At 55.9% G+C, this 25,214-nt stretch overlaps 1 protein-coding gene across 1 annotated transcript; it reads right to left on the bottom strand.

Annotated features, from left to right (window-relative positions):
* Positions 1 to 1,187: 1,187 nt before the first annotated feature.
* Positions 1,188 to 25,019, bottom strand: RIPK4 (receptor interacting serine/threonine kinase 4). The gene is made up of 8 exons (XM_019745779.2): positions 24,773 to 25,019; positions 16,108 to 16,399; positions 11,424 to 11,572; positions 9,951 to 10,000; positions 7,608 to 7,766; positions 6,698 to 6,801; positions 5,101 to 5,362; positions 1,188 to 3,642 (listed from the first exon to the last, which is right to left on the bottom strand). Exons 1-8 carry the CDS (start codon positions 24,952 to 24,954, stop codon positions 2,486 to 2,488), a joined length of 2,355 nt encoding a protein of 784 aa, XP_019601338.2. The 5' UTR covers positions 24,955 to 25,019; the 3' UTR covers positions 1,188 to 2,485.
* Between the last annotated feature and the right edge of the window lie 195 nt (positions 25,020 to 25,214).

Raw genomic sequence — 25,214 nt, 5'->3', positions numbered from 1 at the left:
AAAAGAAACCTGCTTCTGAGGCTGGGGTTGGGGGAGTGCAAGATGAGCCTGGAGCTCTCATCGTCAGAAAGCAAGAAGTGCTCAAAGAATGACGGGACCAGCGTGAAGGCTCTCAAACTGGCCAAATCCGGGTTAATTTGAACATCAAGATAAATGACAACAAAGGGAGAACCCGTTGATTAAACAGGAATCGCCAACTGCCATATTGTTACACAGGCAGACCTCGGAGCGATTGCGGGTTCAGTGCCAGACCACTGCCATGAAACACTGCAATCAAGCAAGGTCATGAAAAATAAGACTGAGGTACAGAGGACTGAAGAGTCATGACAACTAAACACAGTGGGTCCTGGGCCAGAGAGAGGGAGGGGTCAAAAGACATTTTTAAGACCATCAACAAAATTTGAAAAGGATTTGTGGATTACATAGTAGTATTTTCTCAATGTTAATTTCTTGATTTTGATGGGTACACTGTGACTATATAGAAAGTCCTGTTTTTAGGAAATACACACAAGTATCTAGGGGTAGGTCATGGGACATACTGTCTTCAACCTACTTATTAAACAGATGGATGGATGGGTGCCTGGATGGATGGACAAGTAGATGGGGGTGGATGAATGGATAAATGGATCGATGGGTGGATGGATGGACAGATGAACAAGTGGATGGATGAATAAGTGGGTGGGCAAATGAGAAAGAGAACAGAATGACCAGGCAAATGAGCTGAAATGTAAACAAATGGGGAACCTAGGTGAAGGGTACACCCGAGTTCTATGTATAATACTATTCTTATAACTTTTCTATAATTTGAAACTATTTGAAAATGTAAAGTTAACACGTTGCGTACGGATCACGAGAATCTTCACGAGGGATTTAAACCCCGCCGTACACAACGTGTTAACAAAAGAAAATAAGAATTAGAAATACTTACAAAGAAATACAAATTCTGGTGTTGGGAGCTTCTTCCATGAGGACGTATCATGCCCCTGCTGATGTGTGGAAGGGCCCAGGCTAAGGGGCCGGAAGCCCGGGTCTGCCCTTCCCCCTTGCTGTACCCTCATGTCACGGGCTAATTCAGTGTGCGAGGACCACCTTCTGGAAGGGCATCTCCACACCACGCGTGACTGCCTCAAATCTGGTTTTCAGAGATCCGATTATTTGAGCTTATTCATAACAAAAACTAGTCCCACTGACTTCAAAACAGTAGAAGAGTACGCAGCTTTATTTCCGTCAGACAGAACTCGCCTTTCACGCATTCCACACAACAGTAAGAGCACAAGGCCTATTAAAACATAGCCAGGTCTAAGCAGTCTGGATATTTCCTGTCATAGAAAAGAAGTATCCTGCCCACAGATTCATATTAACATACATGGTATATTAACATCAATCTCTGTATCATACACCACAGGGCATGTTTGCAAACAGGGCCACCTCCTGCAGCAAACTCACTCTAAGAACAGTATTGGGGGGCACATGGGACACGTGTGACAATGATGGACGGGGCGCGATAACTGCATCTTTTACAGCCACGAGTGTGCAGTGGTGTCCTGGAGCCGCCTTGGGAGCTGCACACATAGCCTGTTGTGAAGTCGGGCAGAAAGCACCCCAGAGACCCCAAAACGGCAGCACTGCGCACCGACAACCACTTTACCACAGGTCAACGCTGGAAAGGAACTGATAAGTACAGGAGTGCGTCCAACTAGGTAATACTGTTTCCAGTCCAGAACTGAGGCAATCTGGGAGAATTTTAATGACGTAGACACTTGGCTCCACAGTTCCAGACACATTTTATGCGGTAAGAAATGAATGAGAGCACGTGGCATGGCTGGGAGGTGAGTGTGGTCCCCACAAGGACCGACGGGACGGCAGGTCTGGGGGTGGAAGAGCTGGTGAGATCACTGTTTTGTTTAAAAACCCACTTATTACTTTCTACACATTCCTCACAGACTAGACTATCCAATGATGGGAACATTTTTAAGCGATTTAAAGCAACAGTTGATACTGTGTTCACCTACGGACAATAGTCTTTCTATTAAAACAAGAATTCCAGTAAAACATTCCGAAGCAGGCTGTGTTGCCTGCTGCTGCAAAGGACGCCAGAAGACACAGCGCCTCCGGCTCCTGCCTCCCCAGACTGGGTGCTCTGGGGCCTCAGCTCAGGACAGGGCGGGCTCCATCACGCCGGTGACCACCACGGAGGGACCCACACCAGGACCAAGAGCGCAACGAAATGATTCCGACCATCGTCCCTCTGACACCAGGCGCACTGCTGGGTGGGAGTGTCAAGCGCCTCATAACCACACACTCAGGCAGACTCCGGCGTGAATCAAGGCTCAGCAGCCACCTGCCTCTTGGTGGCCTGGTCGGTCACTTCCCACCAGGCCATCAAGGTGAGGGGAGCTCACCAGCACAGCATCGGTTTGTCCCCATGGTGGGACGCAACAACGGGACAAGACCCCACTCGGGCCCGGTCTCCAAGGGCAGCGAGCTAGGTCTTGCTTCGCCGGAGCAGGGCGGCGGGGCCATGGGTACCCTGGAACTTCAGGCTCTGCAGGTTGACGTGGGCCCCGTGTCTGAGCAGCGTCTCCACGGTCTTGGCGTGTCGGCCGTGGGCAGCCAGATGCAGCGCACTGAGCCCCTGCTCATCGGACAGGTCGAGCACGTCGGCGCTCACCAGCTCCTCCACCACCTGGGCGTGCCCGCCGGCGGCGGCCAGGTGCAGCGCCGTCTGGTTCCGGGGCCCCCGCGCCATCACGTCGGCCCTCTCCTCCACCAGCAGCTTCACGGTGGCCAGGTGCCCGTTGCGGGATGCCAGGTGCAGCGCAGTGTAGCCCTCCGCCGTCACCCCCTCCCTGCTGGCGCCGCGGTGCAGCAGCAGCCTGGCGGTGCTCGTGTGGCCCGTCTCCGCGGCGACGTGCAGGGGCGTCTGCGCGAGTGTGTTGCAGACATCGACGTCGGCGTGCAGGTCGATGAGGACGCGGGCCACGCGGTAGTGCCCTCGCTGGGCGGCCAGGTGCAGCGGCGTCCTCCCGTCCAGCGTCTGGGCGTTCACGCTCACCCCTGGCTGCTTGGCCAGCAGCTTGACGATGGGCAGGTGGCCCTGCCAGGCGGCGTAGTGCAGCGGCAGCCAGGCGTCCTTCCCCGGCAGGCCCACGTCGACGCCTCGGCGCAGCAGGATCCGCACCACGCTCTCCTGCCCGTGCTGGCAGGCCACGTGCATGGGCGTGCGGCCCTCGAAGTCCACGGCGTCCACCGAGGCGTTCTTCTCCAGCAGCAGCCGCGTGCTGCACTCGTCCCCGTTCTGGGCGGCGAAGTGGAGGGCGGTCCACTGGTCCTCGTCCGTCGCGTTGACACTGATCTTCCGCGCCAGCAGCAGCTCCACGATGCCCCGCAGCCTCTTCTCCACGGCCACGTGCAGCGGCGTGGAGCCCTTCCTGTTGGTCAGGTTGGGGTTGGCGTTATTGAGAAGGAGCCACTTGACACACTCCTCCTGCCCGGCCTCCACCGCCAGGTGCAGCAGGCTGGTGCCGCTGTCCAGGACCAGGTCGACATCCTGGGGCTGCAGGATCTTCATGAGCCGGCTGGTGTCCCCGTTCACCACAGCATCCACAAGCTTCTTCTTCTGCACGTCTGTGGTGCCAAGATCTGCGGGGACAGCAGACGCAAGGGTCAGATGAGACTGCTGGCTCCCAGGCTTCTCCCAAGGCCAGGCTGGGGTCCTGAGGTCGCCCTCACCGCCCCATGGTCTCCAGGTGATTTACCTGAACGCTTGCTTATGTGTCGTGTTGTCCCTGCTGATTTAATTTTAGATCTAGTGCGGAGACCCTGGACAGGTTAGTTAAATGTCTCCAAGGGGCTCTTTTGTCAACTTGCAAAATAAAAACCTTTCTAGCCATCCTGTAGGGTTGTGATTAGATAAAGGATGTGAAACTCAGGCCCCTGCTTGCTGGGGCTCAGAAATGGCAGTGACTACTAAGAGGAAGGAGGGAGGGAGGCAGGAGCTCCCAGCCCAGCCTCTGAGTGGCGTCTTGTGTTGCTAAGGACTCGTCCCACTTAGCGTAAAAGCACCACTACATTATCTGGAGTTCTGACTCGCACCACAGAAGCCTCCTCATGAGAAACATGCTCAAGGGATCCCGCACAGGAGGGCAAGAAAACGGGACCTCAGTCTAGACTCGGTGTTTTAACACTGAGATCTGGGGGCACCAGAAACTGATGCTCCCTGAGCGTGAAGACAGGCGCCATTTGAGAGCATCGGACCGGGAGCTTTCTCCACAGGAAATAGGTATTTCTGTCCTTTTCAACCTCACCAGCACTGCGTACCTGCAGCCAGCCTGTCCAGCTGGGCCTCCCCCAACTCTGCGTCTTTGTAACCCCATTTTCTCAACCCCAAATGCCCTCTTTTGCCCCGAATGTTCCACTCTGAAAATCCCAGGAGGCCCATAGCACCCAGGAAAAGTCCTCCCTTCCAGGAGGAATTGCCCCCCACCCCCCACCCCTGGGGTCAACCCTCTGGCACAGGTGGCAGCGAGGGCTCTTCAGCGAGCACCACACCCAGGGACCAGCACGTGGGGCAGGGGCAGGGAAAGCACCTTCTAAAACAAAAAGCCCGTCAAAATTAACATGGAAAGATAAGATGAGCTAACTGAGAAGGGCCCCTCCAACAGGTAGGGTGTGAGAACCTCCAAGGAGAATGTGTGGGGGTGTTTACCTGGCACCCACAAAGGGGCGCAGAGCCAGCCTCTGTAAGAGAGTGTGGGGCTCGATTCATCCCCTGGGTTTTCCATCCTGCAAACCTGAGGTCACACCCTGCACCAGCATTGCCACAGCGAGACGCTCCGACACAGGCAGGCTCGTAGCCATTAACACTTAGTGTCACCTGCTCGGCCAGCACTCATCTCTGGATTTGGGCTCAGTACACCAACCAGGCCACTGACACCCAAGACCAGTTGGTAAAGGGATGGAGAAAACAAAGAATTGTCAGGTCAAGAACCTGGACGCCTCCTTCTTTTCTCCGCTTGCTCACAGACGTCCTGACACCCTGCCCACCGCCAGCCCGTAATCACGCCCGCAGTTTCCCAGGGCACGGAGGCCTCCACTCACCACCTGTTGAAGGCTCCCGCTCGAAAGACAGGGACAGCGATCCCCTGGAGGAGAAGGCAGAATCGACCGAGGACACCCCCGACAGCCTCTTGCCACTGTTGGCTGACGGGAGCTTGGATTCGGAGGAGCTGCGGCTGAGCTCATCCGGGCCCTCAAGCGTCTGGGAAATGCCCGAGTCCAGCTGGGACAGCAGCTCGGAAAGGCTGTAGTCCTTATCGAGGGCCGGGGCCGAGGCTCGCTTGAGGGGCGTGGACACGGGCGCCTGCGAGGACGGGCAGAGAGGCTGGATGAGGCTCCATCCATGGCACACCGGGAAGACGGAGGGAAAGGCACACGTGGTCCCCAGTCCGCCAGGCAGGGAGTTACCCAGTACCATATGCACCGCATGGCAGCCAGGAGCCCAACGACACTGTGCTGGGGCCCAGGCGGAAAGGCCGGCTTGATGAAAAACTGCAAGTCTGCCAGCACGCTGCCCTGGGCCCCACCTGCTCAGCGCATGGCAGGCATTGTTACTCGGATGGGAGGTGATGGGAGGCGGAATGCGGACAGGCTGCGAGAATGGGAAACTCATTGCTGGGCCGAGTCCCCAGAAAAGGTCAGCATGGTAAGAAACAAAGGACGGAATGGACCCTGGGGCTGGGGTCCCGCCCCCACTGCCTACAATGGGTGGGCTCGCCTCTGAGCTGTGCACGCGCGGCTTGGAGCTGCGTGTGGGCAAGAGCAGGGGGTTGTCACCGCTACAGGGACAGCATGTGACCCAACCCTTGAGAGGGCCTCCCCTGACAGGCAACGAGGAAAGCAGATGTCTGGTGGTGATGAGAGTCTGAGGGTGACTCAGGCCTCTTCCCGATCCACGCCCACCTGACCCCAAATTCTCCCTCTTCTCAGGAACTGCTGATCGGCTCTGATTGGAGCTTTGGTGCAATGAGTCACACCCACTCGTGGGGTACCTTTCTTTCCTTATCAGGGGCCAGTTCACCTCCCCGGGGCACCTTTGCTCCCTGACCTCATGGACACACCCCTCTATTCAGACAGTGGGAGCTCCGGAAATTTACACTTATCACCCAGCCTCACAGCAACGGCCGGTGTGAGCTGCCCAATACCAGATAAATGTTATAAAGTTAGTTACCAGGCTTCACTGTACAAGGCTCATTACTGTATTCAGTTAACCCTGGCATCTGGAGTTTCTTATCACATCTTACATAACCCATGCAGCACTCACTGAACAAACCATTTATGAGAAGATCCCCAAGCCAGGGGTGCAAAGACCACGCCCCTCCCCTCAGAACCCAGGTCCCCTCCCCCAACTGGACTCAGCAGCGGCCTTCCATTTCCCTGGTTCAAAGAGCATCCACCTGGTGGCTTTTTAGTGTCACCCATGGGCCCACACTGTTCAACTGTAACCACAGACAGGAGGTGGGGACGGGTGCATCCTGCCACTGACTGCAGGACTCCCTGGCCAGCTGGCACGGGACGTGGCTCAGAGGGCAGGCTGAGCCTTACTTAGCACGGGGCCGGGCTGGTGGGGAGTTTGCAGAAAGGAGGCCTCAGGTTGGAAAACTCAAGCCCAGCACAAAGGGACCCCCGGGCCCTGTACCTCGCTCTTGGGCTCCGGGCGGTCTTTCTCATCTAGGTCCTGCGTTGTCTCTTTCACCTCGTCGTCGGGTTTATCACACAGGTCCTCGGTCTCAGAAGTAATTTCTTTTGGGGAGAAAACCAAAAGTGCCTGTCACTTGGACAATGACTTCCGCACACGCTCTAGTTAAATGTGCCATCTCAGGTGGGGAAGAAGAAGCGACACCCCAAAGTGTCTACAACTCAAGGACTTGGTCAGCACTGCAATGTCCCACCCCAGCGAAAGGAGCGCACAGGCACCCCCGGGGTCTCCCATCAGCAACTATCTGCAGGGTCTTGCCGGATTCAAGTAGGAACCCCGGGGTTCATTTCCCAAAGAAGTCTTCCTCTGAGGGAGCCCCAAGGGCATACCCCCAATGGTCAGGGCTGCCAGCACCGGCACGTGAGGCCCCCACCTCATCCATGTGGTCCCCTGTTTTAAATGCAGTGACCGTTTCAATTCCATCAGGACCACTCTCCAAACCAAATGTCACACCAGGTCCCTGGGGATAAGACCCCAAGAAAAATGCAAAGAAAGCCTCAGGCCAGCAGTCACCCCGTCCCTAAAAGATACGCCACTGTGTGAACCTGAGACACCAAGTCCAGGCTCCTCAAGGCAGCGAGCCCAGGCCTGGGCCAGAGCTTGGGGAGGATGGCTGGAGCTGACCTTGAAGCTCCATCCACTCAGGTGGGCCCTGCGTGCGAGGGCCACAGGCAGGCATGGTGGCCAAGCCGTTCCCGCCGGCTCGCCTGTCTCTGCACAGCCTTGCCCACCCGGGCCTGCCCCCTGACCCTGTGCTGGTCATCTCATCGGCTCTCTCCCGTGACACCAGCAGATGGGCCACGTAGCACGTTTGGGAGACCCGAGCTGGGAACCCTCTCCAGGCACTCACCTTGGAAGGTGGGCCGTTGACGCGGGTCCCCGTGCCAGCACCTCTGCAGCAGGCGCAGGAGGTTACTGCAGGCGCGCGGCCTGGCTCTGCAGACGGGCGGCAACTCGGGGCGGTAGCCCTTCACCACTTTCACCATTATGTACAGGATGTTTTTCTCATCTGCAAAGGACAGGTGCACAAGTCAGGGCAGCTCTGCGGGGCTGGGGCCGGGTTCCTGCTCTTCGGGAGGAAACACAACTGCGGGAAAGTGCTGGGACGAGCCTTCGGGGTGCTTCCCCGCACCCCCACACACCGTGGCCCAGGCACCACCAGGCTTCCTTTTCAAAGCACAGAGCTTTCGTGAAGCCTTATCTTCACAGGGCACGTCTGCGCCCTCCCTTCCAGCCATCAAACGGAACCCATGTGTTATATCGCACAGCACATCTCTCTGGGCACTGGACTCAAAGGAAAAGCGAGTTCAAAGGAGAAAAACATCTGACGAGACATGTTCTAAATCGGCCCGTGCCCGCCAAAGAGAGGCAAACATAGAAATCCTGGAGTCTCATCACGCAGCCCCCACGTGCACCCAAATCTCCCTCCGATGACAGAAATCTCCCTGAAATCCAACTCCTGTTCTAAAACACAGGCCCTCGCTGGCCTCTGCAGTGGGCTGGCCAGGACTCCGGCCTCCGCCCAAAATTCATAATGTGGGGCCCTACCTGTCCATCCTCTTTCCAACCTCCCTCAGAAACACGCATGGGCTCATTATCATAATATCGTCCTGGTCACAGACTGAGGGGCCCCAAGTGACCCTCTGTGGGCCAGATTTTCCCTCTGCTCAGCCTAAAACCACACTGCCCATCAAGCTGGACTCCATCGTCTTGCTCCCACCAGCCCTCCCACCCCTACAGTTCCCAGCACGCCCACGGCCAGGAGCTGTGCAGTCTGGAGGCAGCGGACACACATCAGCAGGTGTGGGAAATTGGCCCAAAGTCACCGACAGCTGCCAGGACGCTACTCTGATGTTTTGTTCCGCTTTCCCGTTAAATCTTGTGCAATAACTCTCTTAGGTATCTACACATTATTTCCATGAGAACTCGCACTTCCAAAAACCCAACAGGCCCTCCAGATAAAACAAAAGTAAACTGAACACCTGGAGGACTTTCTACTGCCAAATGTGGATGGAAAAAGTTCACAGGAAGCCCTCTGCTGCTGCAACTTGAGCTCCCCTATCTACCAAGCAATAGAGCACGTAGACCTCTGTTCTTGATCTACCTGATCCTGGGCGTTGCGTCCATGAGATCATTTCATGGCAGACTGGTAAGCTAAAGAACAGCCAGACCATGGACCTCCATGGAGGAGGAAGAAAGAAGGAGGGAGACCGGGTGATGGGTAGAAAGACATATGGACAGGACCTGCACCGGCCTCGTCTGTGTCTCAACCGCAGGGACTCACAGACCTGGGGCCACACGTTGACTCTGACTTGCGTGTTTAGGTATTTTTGGTGAAGCCACAGAATACTGTGAGTAGCCCACAGATGCCTGCGGAGGCAAAGGAACTCTTTGTCCACTGACACAAAAAGGTACATGACTTTCACGGTAAGTTTCAGTATTAAGTCAAGGTACAAAACTCTGAGGACAGAAGCCAGAATCGTGGTTGGAAGAAAGGCCACAGCTCTGGGGCGGGTATTGCTGACCTGGGTGTACCCACTTGTGTCAAAATCCACTCACCGATTCTGGAACTGGTAACCTGTGAGTGTGCTAGCCACGACTAAACGACACACAAATGCTTACGGTGGTAATTTTATGTGTATTTTATAATTACAATTAAAAATTAGAAAATTACCACCAAATAAAAAAACCAGTTGGAAACAACAGGCAAATCCAGAGACAGAAAGCAGATTAGTAGTTGGTGGGGGATGGGAAATGACCACAGTGGGTACGGGACTTCCTTTCGGGGGGAACATTCTGGAACTAGATAGTGGTGGTGATTGTACAGCACTGTGAACGTAGTTAATGCCACTGAACTGCATACTTGGTTAAAACGGTCAATTCCATGTTAATGTGTCTTCTATCACAGACACACACAAAGGAATTAGCTGACACCTTAAAAAAGCCCACTGACCAGAGCCCATCAGATCTGTGCTTTTTCCTGTACGTGAATCACACCACAAGGGCGCCTTGTGGGCAGAGGCCCAGCGGCGGTACGGTGGGCCATGGGTCTCTGTGCCGACCTCCTGGGCAGGACAGAGCAGCCCCCGTCCCCCCAGGGGAATGTGGGGTACAGGCACTGCTTAAGCAGAAAAGGACCATGAAGAGTGACCTGCACTGTTCCAGTCACCATCCCCGAGACGAGTGCACTCACCTGCAAATGGCTTCTTCTGCGTCAGCACCCCCCAGATCACGATGGCGAAACTGGAAGGAAACCAGGCAGGTCAGTGTGTGAGCCAGACCCTCAGGTAAAGCCAAAAGCTCTCACAGCAACACACCTGAAGCCGCCCCCCACCCCAAAGTCGTCACACCAGAGGGAGAGATAACAGCAACATTCTTCTCATGAACAAACAATCGTGGAACACGTCAGCAACATGATGGCTCCGTTGTTAAACAATGGACGAAACCCTGCCAACTGAGCTGTGAGTTCCAAGAGCACCAGGGAGCCCCCCCAAAAGAAGGGCCATTGTCAGCTCATGGGCAGAGGGGCCCACGTCAGCTGAATTCGCCACCACCTTCCTGCAAGCACCGGGCGTCACATGCTGACAGCGGCTCTGGGCCTTGTGGGTAACTTGCCCACTGAGAGGCCGTCAGAGCTGGACAGAGCCAGGAGAACATGCTGGCAATCCAGCAGCTGAGCTTCCCAGAGCCTGTTTTCAGTTGCTGGAGATGATATATATGTAATATATAAAATTACTCTGTATACATAAAAAAAAAGAGCTCAATCTGATGAATTTTTTAAAAAACAAAAGCAGGAGTCCAAACGGTGAGCCAACATCCTGTTGCGGCTGTTTACAGCGGCCCAAGGACTCTACATCGAAAAATAATTGTAAGCTGCAAGTTCAAACGTTCATACTCTCCACTCCAAAATAAACAGAGAATCCTATTCTCCCCAAACTCTACAAGCTGTGACGAGCACCCCTCGCTAAGCACATGCATGATGGTTATTGTCAAACCAGTCGGCCTGGCGGTGGCAATGACAAAAGGTAAAGCGCCAGCGCCAGTGCTCGGGGCTCAGGGAGGGTCACAGTCACTGCTCGGAGACCAGAACTACAATGAGGGGACTCAGAGCCTGTGCGCACCCTCCCCCGCCCTCTCTTCTTCTCCAGGAAGTCTGTGATTGAGACCTTTACAATTTAGAAAAGGCAGGCACCAATGACTGGGGACTGTCCTCTAGTGCTAACTCCCACTGACACTCCATAGCTGTCTGCGCTCCTGAGGAGGTACGAGCTGCTGGGCCACACGGGACTGGATCTGGACACACAGACCACTTAAAGCAGCAAGCTCTCTCAGCAGACAAGCTATAAAACCCACGCTTTATAAAAACACCAAAGCTTTTATAGTGTGGAGGCTGCTGGTCTGGTTACATAACTGGCCCTAGTGGCACCAGCCCTTCAGATTGTCCCCCCTTCATGGGCAGCTCTCACAGGCGACAACTGTGTCCTGGGTACCTGGGGCAGCCTCCACCCACTGGCTGAAAACCTCAAACCCTTTCATTTGGATGGACCTCCTATCTGATGGTAGCAGAAGCCTCTGGGAAAACTGCCTGTCAGAGCATGAAGCCAGGGCGCACAGCCCCTGCCGGGCCTGGCACACAGAGCCCTGGGGGCTGCACACCTGTACACACCTGTACACGTCGTGCTTGGTGTCGAAGAGCCGGCTCTTCTCTCGGATGCGCTCCGGAGGGAGGTAGGCGATGGTACCGAACAGTCCATCCATGCTGAGGTCCTGTGAGTGGGATAGTCCGTGGCACTTGGCCAGCCCGAAGTCGGAAATCTGTAACAGAGCAGTTGGAAGGAGGTCGGTGAGCTTCCTGGAGGGTGCCCTGCGGAGCATGGCACGTGGGCTGCCATTTCAGATGCTTGGTCAACATCCCCCTGCAACCCCGGATGGTGTGGACCACTACAAGGTGGTACAGCACATTCAGGAACCACCTCTGAGAGCCGTGACCTGTGCTCCCCTGGGCAGGTGGGCACGTGGCTTAGGAGGAGCCAGGAGCCATGAAGAACGTGATGGATGGGGGGCAAAGATTACACTTTAGGGAGGAGTGTGCTGTGAGATGGCACTCCAGAGGGATCACTGCCGTGCTTGCCACTGTGGCCAACAGCCTGCGTCGGTGGGAAGGGAAAAAGCAACGCCTGGCGTTTCCGGGCTTTCAGACGCCATGTGAGAAGTGAGGCCTGCCAGGCCCGGCACTAAGGCAATCCAGTTATGCAACTGTGCCAGCTGGGCAGGCGGGCAAGTGGCAGCAAGTCCTTTAAAGGGAAGTGCACCTTCAGAAGCCCTTTAAAGCAAGCAAAACACATGCCACGCAGCCTCGTCCTCCACCAGGAACGTTCTGTGATCAGCAGACACTTGCTACCTCCTTCACCAAGTACATGACACCCAAATAAAGGTCCAATGCACATGGGGTTTGCAGCCTGGAGGAGCACCGGGACCCCAGCTACTCAGGCCCTGCCCGCCCCACCCCCACCCCACCCTGAGCCCCACCCCCCCAACTCCTTTGGACAAAGGAGTCCTGACAGTTCACGGCGCAGACACCCACAGTGGGGGAAGTGATGTCACACAGATTCCTGGGGGCAAGGGACACCAGCTATCCTCCAGGACCCCACCTGGAAGTCAGCAAAACGCTGTGTGTGGGACCGGGCCACATGCACTGGCATTAAGGGACTCAGGATCCATGAGGAAAATGGACCCTTTATCTTCTCCTTCAAGGCGTATGGACTCCAACATCCTAATTAACTCCAGGCTCCTCCTCAAACACACCTATGGAGCGAGAGGCAACGGGGCTGAGTCAGGCCTGAACTCTGGGCTCACCATGCCAGCTCACGAGATGAGCCAAGGGCCTGGCGTCATCATCGCTGAAGGCAGGGAGCAGCTCTGCCTGCAGACTCAATCCTCCAAGGGATCTCTGACCACATCTGCGGGAAGGTGGCAGGAAGAAAGCCAGGAGAAATGGACCTGGCCCTCCATTTCTGCGGTCAGGCTGGGCCAGGATGGGTGTGGGTCCACGAGGGAGGCCAGCCTGGCCACTCCTAGGCCCCTGGTAGCTGTCCGTTCCCTAGCCTTCCAGAAACTCCCCACTCTGGAAAGGAAAGCACCAGTTCCCAGAATAAAGCCACCACGTGGACCCTGCAGATTATAGAGCAGCTCGCAGCCACGTGAGCACCCTGGCACCCAGTGCCCCTGCCTCACTGGCAGCCTTTTCTCTTTATGTCTGCTTTTCAGACATAGCCAGCTGCTTCAAAATGGACTTGGTGAAAGAAAACAAGCGTAAATTGTATGTAAAGGCTCTGGTGTCAATACACAAACTCAGAAACCAGAACTGCCTGTCGGCTGCTGACCCTCTGCCCGCAGGGTTTCTCCTCCCCGTCCTGCCCAGGACGTGCTTCCCGGCCCCTCAACAGTGGGCCCTGGGCGGGCCCTGTGCACAGCAAACAAGGGAGACTAACGAGGGCCGAAGGGCGCAGTCGGGGCTGTGCTGCCTTAGACAGAGGTCATTGTAGACCCAGGGCAACCCTCCGAACACTGTCTCGTCTGGGCAAACTGGGCCAGAAGTGAGCCTGAGATTTTAAACTACGCTATTTCCTCTTCAACTCGAAACGGGTCTACTACTGATACATTAAAATTAATATTTGAACACTACTATTTAGCATATTTAATATGTGTTACTTTAATATTAAGTGTCTTTAATACTTTGTGAAGTAGCCACTCGCTGTGAAATTTGTCATTTGCATCGTCTCATCTAAGGACAAAAAGGAGTCTTAAGGGCTCAGGGTAAGGGGACGGCTGACAACGTATGATCTGATTTCAGGATTCCAGAGTAAAGCTTCGTTGCTGCAAATAACCGCCAAACTGAAAAGAGCCCAGAAATCCGGTGGCCAATCGATGACCTCAAACAAGGCTCCACTGCCTTCCACACCCTATTAGCCATGTCTGAGAATGAAAAAAACATGTTATATAAATACGTTTTCTGTCTGTTTGGGGCTGTGTGAGGTGAGTAACACAACTGATTAAGAGGGGAGTCACACAGAAGCTGCCGCACGGGCCTTTCAGGACGCTCAGGATGAGGGCTGGCTGGTGCCTCAGCGTCACCTCACTTCCTGTCACGGAGACCAGTCCACGCACGCTCTACGCGGCTCCCTTCTCAGCCATGCTGCTGGGCTCCTTAAGGAATTTTTACCCATTGATTAAACTGCCAGAAAGCACCACGCCTGCCAGGTCAGGTGCTTAGGAGAGGGCACAGAAAATTCACATGCAGGCCCCTCAAGAACCAGTGCAGACGTGACCCACTAGGAAAGCGAGACCTCGGTGTGAGCCAGTCCGACAACAGCATTTGTCCCCTTACTGAGCAAGCATTGAGGACCCATGTGGACCCCGCCCCGGGGACCATCCTTGGGTACACGTCAGCATCCCAGCGTGGAAAAGACAACTATGTACAGGCCACAAAGGTACCAGCACCAATGGTGCCGGCCCTCACCCAGCCAGGTACTGTACTGTCACTGACCCCTCACAACAACAGAGGGGTGCTGCCCCCAAGCTGGAGGAGGGGGCTGTGCACGTAAGGAGGACCCTTGGAAGGTGTCACCGTGATCCTCTAAGGGAGGCCACACATTCCACATGACCTGTTAAGAGAGTGGAAAGGGAATGCATTTAGATGAGTGACACCTCAAAGGGACCTGGCTGCAGACACACCTGTCCAAGTACCTGGGCACCCACGAGCCGTCTCCCTAAGAAAAGCACATTCCAAGCAGCCTTCTGTTACAGCAGCGGTCCTGAACGTGACGGGAAGGCTCACACCCCAACCCCAACTTGGGTGACAATGGCCCATGATTTAAGCCCTCTGAGCCTCAGCTTAGCAGGAGCCGGAGTCCACTGTCCACTGGGTCCGTCACTTTGAATGAGGGCAGCTCCTGCATGCGGGGCTTCTGGCCCACAGCAGAGACCTGCCATTCCCTTCCATTCCTTGTATATAGTCAAGTTTGAGAGCAAAGGCTCTGGGTGCCCACGCGCCACACACCCTGGCGAGAACTCTGTTGTGCTCGTGGGGCAGGGTCCACCTGTGCGGCCAGCACCAGCGACCACCAGGAAACAGGACAGGAAAGTACTTCCATCTTCCGCTAAACTCTAATTACTGAGTGACCCCTACTTAAGGGACAGCATGTAATTAGTGTCCAAAGTGAGAAGAGATTTCCCCCGGGGCTGGGGCTGGCTCGGCCAGGACTGGGGTGCCTCCTGCAACGTCCCGGCACAGGGAGCGGCCATGTGTGTGTCACTCAGTCCCACTCTCCTTTCACAGGTGAGGAAACTGAGGCCCAGGGGAAGCTGGGGGCAGGGCTGGACTGACTCCGGGTCCTCGTCCTCCTTGGGCCAACAGGGAGCGGTCCTGCCAGGGCGGCAACAGCGTCCGACACGCAGGTGAGTCCCTCTGTCCCCAGCATGAACTGGAAGGGAATCGGGCCACCCCTCTTGGGTCCTTTTCGCTCAGGCACAGGCGGAAGAGAAGGGGACAAGGTGACCACATCCTGAAGACCAGCAGATAACCCAGGGCCCCCGAGCGTGTGGGCATCACCATGGGAAGAAACCATGGCGGGTACCCCCACCCCAAACCCCCAGTGTGGCAGCAGGACAGCCCAGCAAGGAAGGCCTGGCAAAGGACAGCCAGTGGCACAAACACGATGAAGCTCCTAACTAACTGCCAATTCCCGGTGGCCAGCACCTGGTTTTCAATTATATTATTCCTTATACTTTTCTGCTTTATAAACTCATCCCAAAAAAAGAGCAGCCCACACAGGCCGGCCTTGCATTACTAGAACAGAGTGAGCCCCTCGGTGCCCCCTCCACGGCACGGCAGCCGCAGAGCAACCCCGTGTTCCCACCGCCCCAGCCCTTACAACCACCACGGGGACACAGCCTACCATGGCCACACTGGGACAGCTGACCCAGGGCCCGATTCCTAGCACCCAGTACCCTAAGACATCCAACAAAACCGGAAAGCGCAAATCCACCATCTTTGTTTCCAGGACGCCCAGAATTCAGACCCAAACTCCAGGCCTTGGGGAGTGACCCATGTCCACAGAGCCCGTTTTCCAGCGACACATGGGTGGTGTTTGCACCAACCCCGACGAGACTGGGGGTTCTGGGAGCGCTTGTGCTGGGAGAGGCCGCTGCTTCAAGTGCATTCCCACAGGCAGGACACGTCCTCTCCCGGCCTCACACTGACCCGACGTTCTCTCCTCAACACCACTGCCCACTGCCCTCCCCCCGCACCCGCCCGGCTGCCTGCCTGGTCCTTGTACGGAGACGCCCACCTTGACGTGGTAGTGGGCGTCGAGCAGGATGTTTGCGGGCTTCAGGTCCAGGTGGAGCAAAGGCGGGGACATGCAGTGCAGGAAGTTCATGCCGACCGCTGTCTCGTGGATAATCCGAAAGCGCAGGTCCCAGGGCAGTGGCTCGGAGGCCAGCAGCTTCTCCAGGGAGCCCGTCTCCATGTACTCCATGACCAGGCCCACAGGCTCTCGGCAAATGCCGTACACGGGCAGGATGTACCGGAACTTGGCCATCTCCATCTTCTTGGCTTCCTCCAACAGCTCCATGCGCTCCCTGGAAAAGTTCAAGGACATGAGAAGCACGCAGGCAGTGGTCCCCCGGCCACTCACACAAAGCACAAGGGCCACGAGGCAACCAGGTCCACGGACTGAGACAGTCACTAGGACACGTGCACACGTATGTACAAGCATGCATGCGTGGACACACGGATGAAGCTCACTTTCGTGTCACATGATTAAATTCTGGGCCGCCCAAAGTCTCCGGTGTCACGGCTATTCAAGCACAACTACGTATCGTGGGGTCGTTACGAGCGACGAGGAGAGAGATTCTAACTATTCCCTGAAAACCCGCAGGTAGCACTGAGCCGTGTGCTTGGGGCCTGAGGGAGAAGGCTGGTGCCGAGTCCCGCTCTCGGGATCGCAGAGAAGCTGAGGTTGGACTAACTGCTGTCACGAATTATCTGTCTGAAGAACGCAATTCACCTTCTCTTTTAAGGCAACCGTCCAGCTGGCCCAGTTACTCCTGAATCCAACCCCACGCTTCAATGAATGGCTCGTGCGTCTAAAACAGGCATCTGCTGAGAGCCACTTTGAAAAACTTTTTAAAATTGTAGTAAAAAATATGTAATTGAACCATTCATACGTGTACAATTCAAAAGCATCACACACAGTCAGTGTTGTGACACCATCCCCACTATCTCCACACACAACTTTTTCATCGTCCCCAACAGAACCTCTGTCCCCATCCAACTGAAGCACCTTCCTCCCAGCGCCCCCCCAACTGCTTTTCTACTTCCTGTCTCTATAAATCTGCCCACTCTGGGGACCCCACAGAAGGGGCATCATGTATATCTGCCTTTCAGTGACTGCCTAGATCACTACTCATGTTTTCAAGGTCCACCCACATTGTGACATATACCCAGACTTCATTCTTTTCACAGCTGAATATTTCGCTGTGTGCGTGGACTGAATTTTGTGTGTTCCTATTGATGGACGCTCGGGTTGTTTTAACCGTTAGGCTCCTGTGAATAATGCTATAATCTGTACAATGGGTGCACAGGTGTCCGTTCACGCCCCTGCTTTCCCGTTTGGATATACACTGAGGAGTGAACTGCTGGGTTGTGTGGTAGTTCTAAGTTTAACCTTTTGAGGCACCGCCAAACTGCTGTGTTTTTGTAAAGAAACTTTGACAGGAAGACGGTCTCCCTGACTCACGGCTGCATTCATGCTTTCACACCTAAAGCAGAGATGAGCAGTGACCATACGGCCCCTGTGGCCTGCACAGCCTGCGACATTTACTCTCTAGCTTCTCAAGAAAGTGTGCAACCCCTGGTCTAAGGTCACTTCCTGGTGCAGCCCGTGGATTTGCAGACTAGACCCCAGCGCTTAGGTGTGTGTTAGCATTGGGGTGAAAGTCTGAGAAAAAAGGCCAAACCCTGCGAGGATCCTAGGTTGGCGGTTCCCAGGGCGCAGCACAAAGCACCCAGGAAGGGGGCTGAAATGCAGCTTCCCAGGCCCTGCTCCAGAATGGGTTCCAGGTGGGTGCTGGAGAACCCGCTTTCTCATAAGCCTCTAAAGGAAAAGCCCAGAACCACATGCCCCAACACGCCCTGCAGGAGCTGGGAACTGAGCAGCTCAGCGTCCGAACAGAGCCAAACAGGCAGCAGGCTGGGGCAACCTCAGGGACTCCCCTAGAATGCAGAGTCCAGCACAGGCAGCTGTGCCCATAACCCAGGACAGGCTCACCGTCTTATGGAGCCTGGATGCACCTGCCTGCCCACCTGGACCTGCCTTCCTAGCCTGCAGGAGAATCCTGTGTGAGAAATGTGAAAGCGCTCCAACAAAGCCAGTCGGTTTCTCATTGATCAGCCTCCTCTGAGCCCACATGCTCCCAGGCTGCCCTGACAGTTACGGAAACATTGCCCAGGGAGGGGGTGGCCGCGAGCCCAGACGACAGTTTACCAGCGGCTGCAGCACCCACGCTGTACCTGCATTCAGCTCTCACTGGGGACACTCCTATTTGGGGCCCAGGGGGCCTGGCCAGGATCTCAGGCCCTCTGCCCGCCTGTCCAGCCTCCCCAGCTGGGAGCCAGCCAAGCCCCACGTGAGCGTCCCCCAGGGGGCTGCACGGTGGGTGTCAGGGAGAGGACCGCTCGGTGTAGACCAGTGATTCTCACCTGGGGGCGACTGCCCACAGGGGACACTGGGCACTGTTTGGAGGCATTTTGGTTGTCACAACTGGGGGCTGCACCTGGCATCCAGGGGATGGGGGCCAGGGAGCTGCACACAGGACGGTCCCCAAGGCAAAGAAGGACCCGGCAGGAGTGCCAGATGCCACGTGTGAGGACCCCTGGTACGGAGCCGACGCATTCCAACCAAACTTAAACCTCTACCCCTGGAATCGCCCCTTAAGTACTGCTGGCATTTACTTGAGTTTTCATCTATATCTAATTAAAATTCATTGATTGACACATATTTACTGAGTACGTCTCCACATCAGAAGTGATGACAAAGGAGACCCTTTGCTGCCTTCACCAGGCTCGCCTTCTAGGGGAGAAGATGAAAAATCACCAAGACAAGAAGTGCGGTTGAAAACCTGAGTAGTTTGTAGGGGTGGTACAGAGGGTCCTAGGGGAGATTTAATGCAGGGGGTCCCTAACTAGAGTGGGGGGAGGGTGGCAAGGGCTCAGGAGGGAGGCGGGAGTCCCAGGCTGGATGACTGACTGGATGTGGAGAGAGGGCACCACCCTGATCCCCTGGGGTTCTCCATTTATGAAGGGGAGGGGGGGGGTCAAGAGTTTGGTTGTGAACAGGCTCAGGAGCAAAGAATCCCACTGGCCTTAGAAAGGAGAGGAACAGGCTCAGGAGCGAATGATGATGTCACACGAAACAAAACTAGTTTAAGCTCTGCAGGACTCAGTCCCCAGCACTCTGGTTGCACAGGCCATTCACAGAGAGCACGATGTCCACACGAGTGCCCTGCGAGCCTCTGGGGGTCCCTGGCCAAGGCTGAGCTGCTCCGCCACTTCAGCGGGACCTCTGTAGGTTCTGTGCTGGGCCCAGGCCTGCAGCCTTGGGGTGACACGGAAGCAGACCCCAGCCCTGTGTGACAGGCACCTTTAGGAGGGCTGGTGCGAAGGTCAAGCGTCGTTTAAAAACAAAAACAAAGCCGGTCATTTAAAAAGAGAGAAAATGACACCACTGGGCAGGCTCCTCTCCCCTCTTCCCAGGGAGGCCTGGTTTGTCATCCATGTGCGGCCGGCAAAACTGCCACTAACAACACGCATTGAGCACCTGTGACCGCTCCTGGTTCCTATTTTGTTAAGGGCCAGGCCTGCGACTTTCAAGTGGCCGGCTGGCCATCCCGCCCTCCGGGCACTTCACCCACTGTGCCCCAGTTGCAGGGTGTGGGGTGCAGGCTTTCGGGAACAGGCAGTGCTGCCGTTCGCAGGCTGGCCGCCAAACAGACCGATTCTCCACGTTGAGCACACACTTTGAGAGTGAGCCCTCCATGCCGAGGCTGACTGGTAACAAACAAGGATTTTGAGAGCAAAGTCAACCACAGAAGGCAGACGCTGAGCCGCTCTGCAAAGCAAGTGCTTTCTTCCATTTCAAAAGGGCTTAAAGCGTAAAACTCAGGTGACTTCTGATGGCTGCGCTCATCAGCGACTGTAACAGCCGCTGGCAGGTCACCCCTCCCTCCCCACCGCACGAAGTCAGCTAGTTCTTGCTAGTTCTTCCCAGTTCTCCCCGACCCCGGGCCCTTCCTCCCCAACAAGGACCCCACATTTACCTCAGTTAAAAAAACAAATCAAAAGGGCCACCGCTGCCAGTTAGCTCCAGAAAGCTAATCACAGCTTGAATGTTCTGAGAGCTCGTACCCTCTTTAGAATCAACGCCGAGCCTGCATGGCTGACACACATCTCAGGACGACACTCATCTCAGGACAATTTCGTCAAGAAAAACCAGCTACCCTGGGAAATAAGTCAGTTTCCAGGGACCAACCATCTTCTTTGTGGCAGTTCACTAAGAAATGCCTTAGATCAGACAGGACCCTCCCTCTCTGTCACCACACCTCCCTGGGACAAGGTGGGGGGGGGGGGTCCTCCCCACTCACCCAGCAGGAGGTTCAACCACTTGGCACAGGGCTGGGAGCGGGGTTGGCCAGCGTCCCCTAAGCGCCAGCATTGCTTGTGTTCAGAAGGGTCGGCACAAAAAAAAATGTTCACTTATCTTCTAGTAACCATAACACTCAAATCCAAGTGGCCCCATCCTCTCAGCCATTCTTCAGTTACTCCTGAGGCACCCGGCTAGAACACCTCCCCCCATGGGAGGCCCCAAGGGCCACCTCCAGCTTCGGGAAGCCACAGCCACAGTGGATCGGATAACCTCGGCAGTATTTGCAATTCAATAAGCCTGAACTTGGCCCTCTTGGGAGCCACTGGAAAAAGACAGAGAAGTGCCCCTTTCCGGAAAGAAACTACCAATTATTTTTTGTTTTCAGCAAAGGCAATTATTTTTTTAAATACACTTTCTCTCATAGCAGCGTTTCTGGTTTATGTTGACAACACAAAAGGAAATGTAGATCTATTACTATGATTACTATATTGTTATTTTAAACCCAGGAGAGATTGGCAAAGCAGTCCCAGAGCTGCAGGGCTGGGTGGGGGGCCAATGTGGTCATGGTCCCATCATCACCAAATCCCATCTTCACTGTTAGGAGGGAAGTTCCAGCCTCAGGAATGCAGGAACATCCGTCTTAATTAAAAGAGCCCCAAAATTGCCTAAAAACTGCCGTGCTGAAAGCGCAGCTACCAGGAGGCACAATTCAGTAGGACTGGCATCAGGTTTCTCCTCTGTAATCTTCTGAGAACATCTCGGGGGAGGGTTGCGACTCCCAGTTACCAGCAGGAATGGAGAGGGCGCCCCAACCCCCAGGACCGCCTTGGCCCTGGGGAGGAAAATCTCTGGGCATTAACAGGACCAACCTGGGGCTCAATTTGTTACAAATCCTTTCTCAATAGCACTGAACACTACTTCCTTTTTTTTTTTTTTTGTCATTTAGGGCTGGTCCAAGCATACTCCGCCCTATGGAGGGAGGACATCGCAGTGGGAGAAAGCAGAAATGTCACACCAATCGATCATTTCTAAGACACTCCTTAGAGAAGCCTCCAGGCTCGGTCAGGAGGAATGCCAGAGACCAAGGACTGGCCGAAGGCTTCCCCCCCTTTTCTGGGAGAATTTACTTTGGAAAAGGGTGGCCCTGGGATGTGGCCCTACGAAGGTGGAGAAGCAAGAAAGGATGGAAGAGGGGCCGGGATGGGGGAGGTGAACAGTGCTCAGCAACAAACGGGAAAAGGCAACAGGAAAAGGCTTAATCACCCCCTAGCCGACTCGCTCAGCGAGCCTTCTCGCCACGCACAAACCCAATTATGTTCCCAGGGAGCCGGCGAGGGTTCCCACACTGCTATTTTTAAAACTGACAAGAAACGGGCTTGTTGGATTGTCGTGTACTTGCAGACCCAAGGGTTGCTCAGGCTCGTCCCGACGAGCCGTGCCGATGGCGCATTACCTGCTGGCCGGGCGCCCGGCCAGGCACTCAGTCACTCAGGGCTTCCTTTTAGCCCAAGGGCTGGGGCGGGAAGAAGGGGGCCTTTGGAGTCACCTCTTCTCTGGCCTAATGGCAACACTCCACCCAGGGCCCCAGAAACCCCTGAAGGTCAGCCATATGGAGCAGACCCACGCAGTGTCACCTGCCCCCAGGGACCTCAGGGTGTCTGGGACTGGACAGCCCCCACTTTCCCGTAGGAAGTATGCTCACAAGGCCTGGGGCAGCCTGCAGCTGGAGGAGCCCCCCACGGTGCTGGGGGCCAGGCCCTGCTGTTGCTAAGGGGCCACTAAAGGCTGGGGCCAGGGCAGCTGCAGGGAAGGAGCCAGGAGAGACAAGCAGCCAGCAAAAGTCGGCCTGGCCCACACCTGTACCTGGGGGGGGGGTCCCGGTGTAACAAGAGGAGGGTGCAAAGTGGCTCTGATCGCCCTGGGAAAGAAAAGGCCCAGTGTTGGGGAAGGTCCGCACGACCAGGGCACGTGACTGACTCCATAAACCTTTAGGATTTGGTGGGAGGGTGCAGAAAACCACTTGTCTTGGGTCCCGAGACAAGCCTGTAAGTTGGTTCTCTTGCTTACTAAACCTGCCACCCCCTATCTGGAGTGGTCTGCCTTTTTTCTCAGTCTCTCCCAGCCCTCCGAGGACAGAGACAGTTTCATACCACACCCAGGCAGAGCCCAAGGAGGCTGCGACCCAGCACCCAGGCCCCCTCAGCAGGGGTTAGAGGTGCCGCTCTTCAAACAGGCGAGTCAAGACAGCCCGGAGGGGTAAAGGGCTGGGGGCTGCACCCAGGAACCCCGCAACGTCCTATTTCCCACTCCAGGAACAGCTTGCAAATAGTGAGGTGGGGTGGGAGGCAGTTGTCAAAAGAGCACTGAGGCCAACCTGCCTGTGTTGAGTAGCAAAAACTATTTTGAGGTCTAACGTCAACCCTGCAGGACTGCGGGCCGCCAGCCCCTGCGCAAGCTGGATCCAGTCAATAGTTAAGCGAGAGGTGTTTTCTTTGCCAACAGCAGGGCTTTGACCATCTTCTCGACCGGAGAACTCAACCTCTGCTGCAAAGGCAGAACTCCAGCCTGCTCTACCCAGCTGGCGGAGTAGAGGAGGTGAGTGGCTTCCTGTTGGGAAATGCTGACCTCGACCTTGCCACCCAGTACGTGCCACCACCTGCCTAGTTCAGGCAGGGCAGGAAAGGCTTCCAGTTAAAGGACAAAACAGTTTGCAACCAGGCTATGCAAGAGTCTAAGAGACCTGCCTCAAGTGGAGAAACCCTACCTCCAGCTGGGCCACCGAAGAAACAAGGGCTCAGTCACGGGAAATAACAGATTCTGTGGATGGAGGCTGATGAGTCAGTCAGCCTGGGGACCGGCTTGTTTACTTAGCTCTTCCAATACAAGAAACTGGTGGTAAAACCTTCACTGATGAAGAACACTCACTCCGATCAGAAGGCTCCATCAGACAAAAGTCCCCAAGACCGAAAGACCCTCGAAGGCGAAGGCAGGCGAGCGTCTCACCTTTCAGGATCTAACCACTGGCTGGTGTTCAAAGTGGTTTGCATTTCATCAAAATAACCACGGCGCCCCTCCCAGCCTGAGCGGTTCCCAGGACCTGTGGCCCAGTGAGGGAAGAGCTTGCATAGCTTCACAAGCATCTCACCCTTGAGTTAGCGATATTTTTATGACACTTGTCACCACTGTACTGACGTTTCCAAGAAACACTGGCTTTGAGGCTTCCACAAAAAGCCACCCTTCTCCTGTATAACCTCCCAGGCCACCATGAAAACACAAAGGCCGTGGGTGCACCGGGGTCTCTTCTCCCCGAGCCTACTCATTACTGCACGCCAGGCAGCCCCCTGCCGTCCCTCAATGCACCCTAGTCCAGGGGACACACACAGCCACCCCCGAGATGAGCATCACCACAGTGAAAAGGGTCCCCATCACTCAGTAAGCCGTGGTCTAGAAACCTTTGCTCGGACAGCAAAGGCTAGGCGGGGTTTACAGGGAGCTGATTGTCTCAGAGTGGGGGAGGGCGGCTCTCCATACAGGACACAAACAACAGAACTTCCCTATAGAATGCAAACGTCACCCAAGGATAAGTAATTCAAACGTGTTCAATTGAAACATGCATATAAATTATTAAAACACCACTGCAAACGGTGAAAAACAAAAGAGCTGCTTCTCGAGACCCTCCTCCCACCCCAACACCCAAGCACAACGCGCAAGTGCCAGGGCGCCGGGGAAGCCTGGCCAAGCCAAGCCAGTGCTTCCGACCGAAATAATTACCGTCTTACACCAATTTGTGCCCCAACGTAAATTACTAAGTAAGTCGAACGGAGTCTAACTAACTCACAAAGCCCAGATCCACACACGGCAATTTTTCTAAGCCGGGCGCAAACCGCAGCGCCTAGGTGGGTCCCGGGCGGGCCGGAGGCGGCTCCGAGGAGCGCAAGTCCCAGGCACACGGCGAGCTCGCGACCCTAAAAACTCGAGGCCTCACGGGAAGCCAGGTGGCACCAAGGGGCACTTGACAAAGTCTTGGGCAAACGCTGCCGCAGAGGTCTCCCCTACGAGCCGCAGCCTGGGGAGCCGGCGTGCGCAGTTAGACCCGGAGCTCGCCAAACCTCCCGCTGCGTCCCTCCCGCCCCGAAAGCCGCGCGGACCCCGCTGGGGTCTTCATGGCCTCGCCTGGCGCTGGGTTTTCCCTCCGAGGCTACTCCAGAGGCAAGTGGTGAGAAGGGGACCCCCAGAACCCAAGCGCCCCGACCCGGGCCCGGCCCCGTAACCCGCCCGGCGCCGCGGCGCCCCCGCCTCCGCCACTGACCTGGCGTCGACGTGCAGGCTCGGAGAGCACTTGATGGCGAGCCACGTCTTCCAGTGGACATGGCGCACCTTGTACACCTGCCCGAAGCCGCCCGACCCGACCTTCTCCCAGCCGGTGAACTCGCCCGCGTCGAAGGTGCGCAGCAGCCCCAGGGCCCACGGGCTCCCGTTGTCGCCCTCCATAGCGCTCCTCTCGCCGCACCCTGAGCGGCCCGGTGGAGCCGCGTCCGCCCAGGTGCCCAGGTGCGCGCCCGCCCCAAGACGTCACTTCCGCAGCGCTCCCCGCCCTCCGCCGGCCCCGCCCCCGGGATCCTGGTCCCTGCAGACCCACGGGGGGACGCGCGGAGTCACTGCGTTTTCCCCCGAGTGTGCAGGGCGTGAGAAGGGCCGGCGCAGCGCGCAGCAGCTGCCCTGCGGGCGTGTGTGTGTTTAAATCATTGTAG

Source organism: Rhinolophus sinicus, linkage group LG01 (assembly GCF_036562045.2).
Source record: "Rhinolophus sinicus isolate RSC01 linkage group LG01, ASM3656204v1, whole genome shotgun sequence".
NCBI lineage: Eukaryota > Metazoa > Chordata > Mammalia > Chiroptera > Rhinolophidae > Rhinolophus > Rhinolophus sinicus.
The sequence above is the reverse complement of the archived record's forward strand: the minus strand, read 5'-3'. Positions and strand labels throughout refer to the sequence as shown.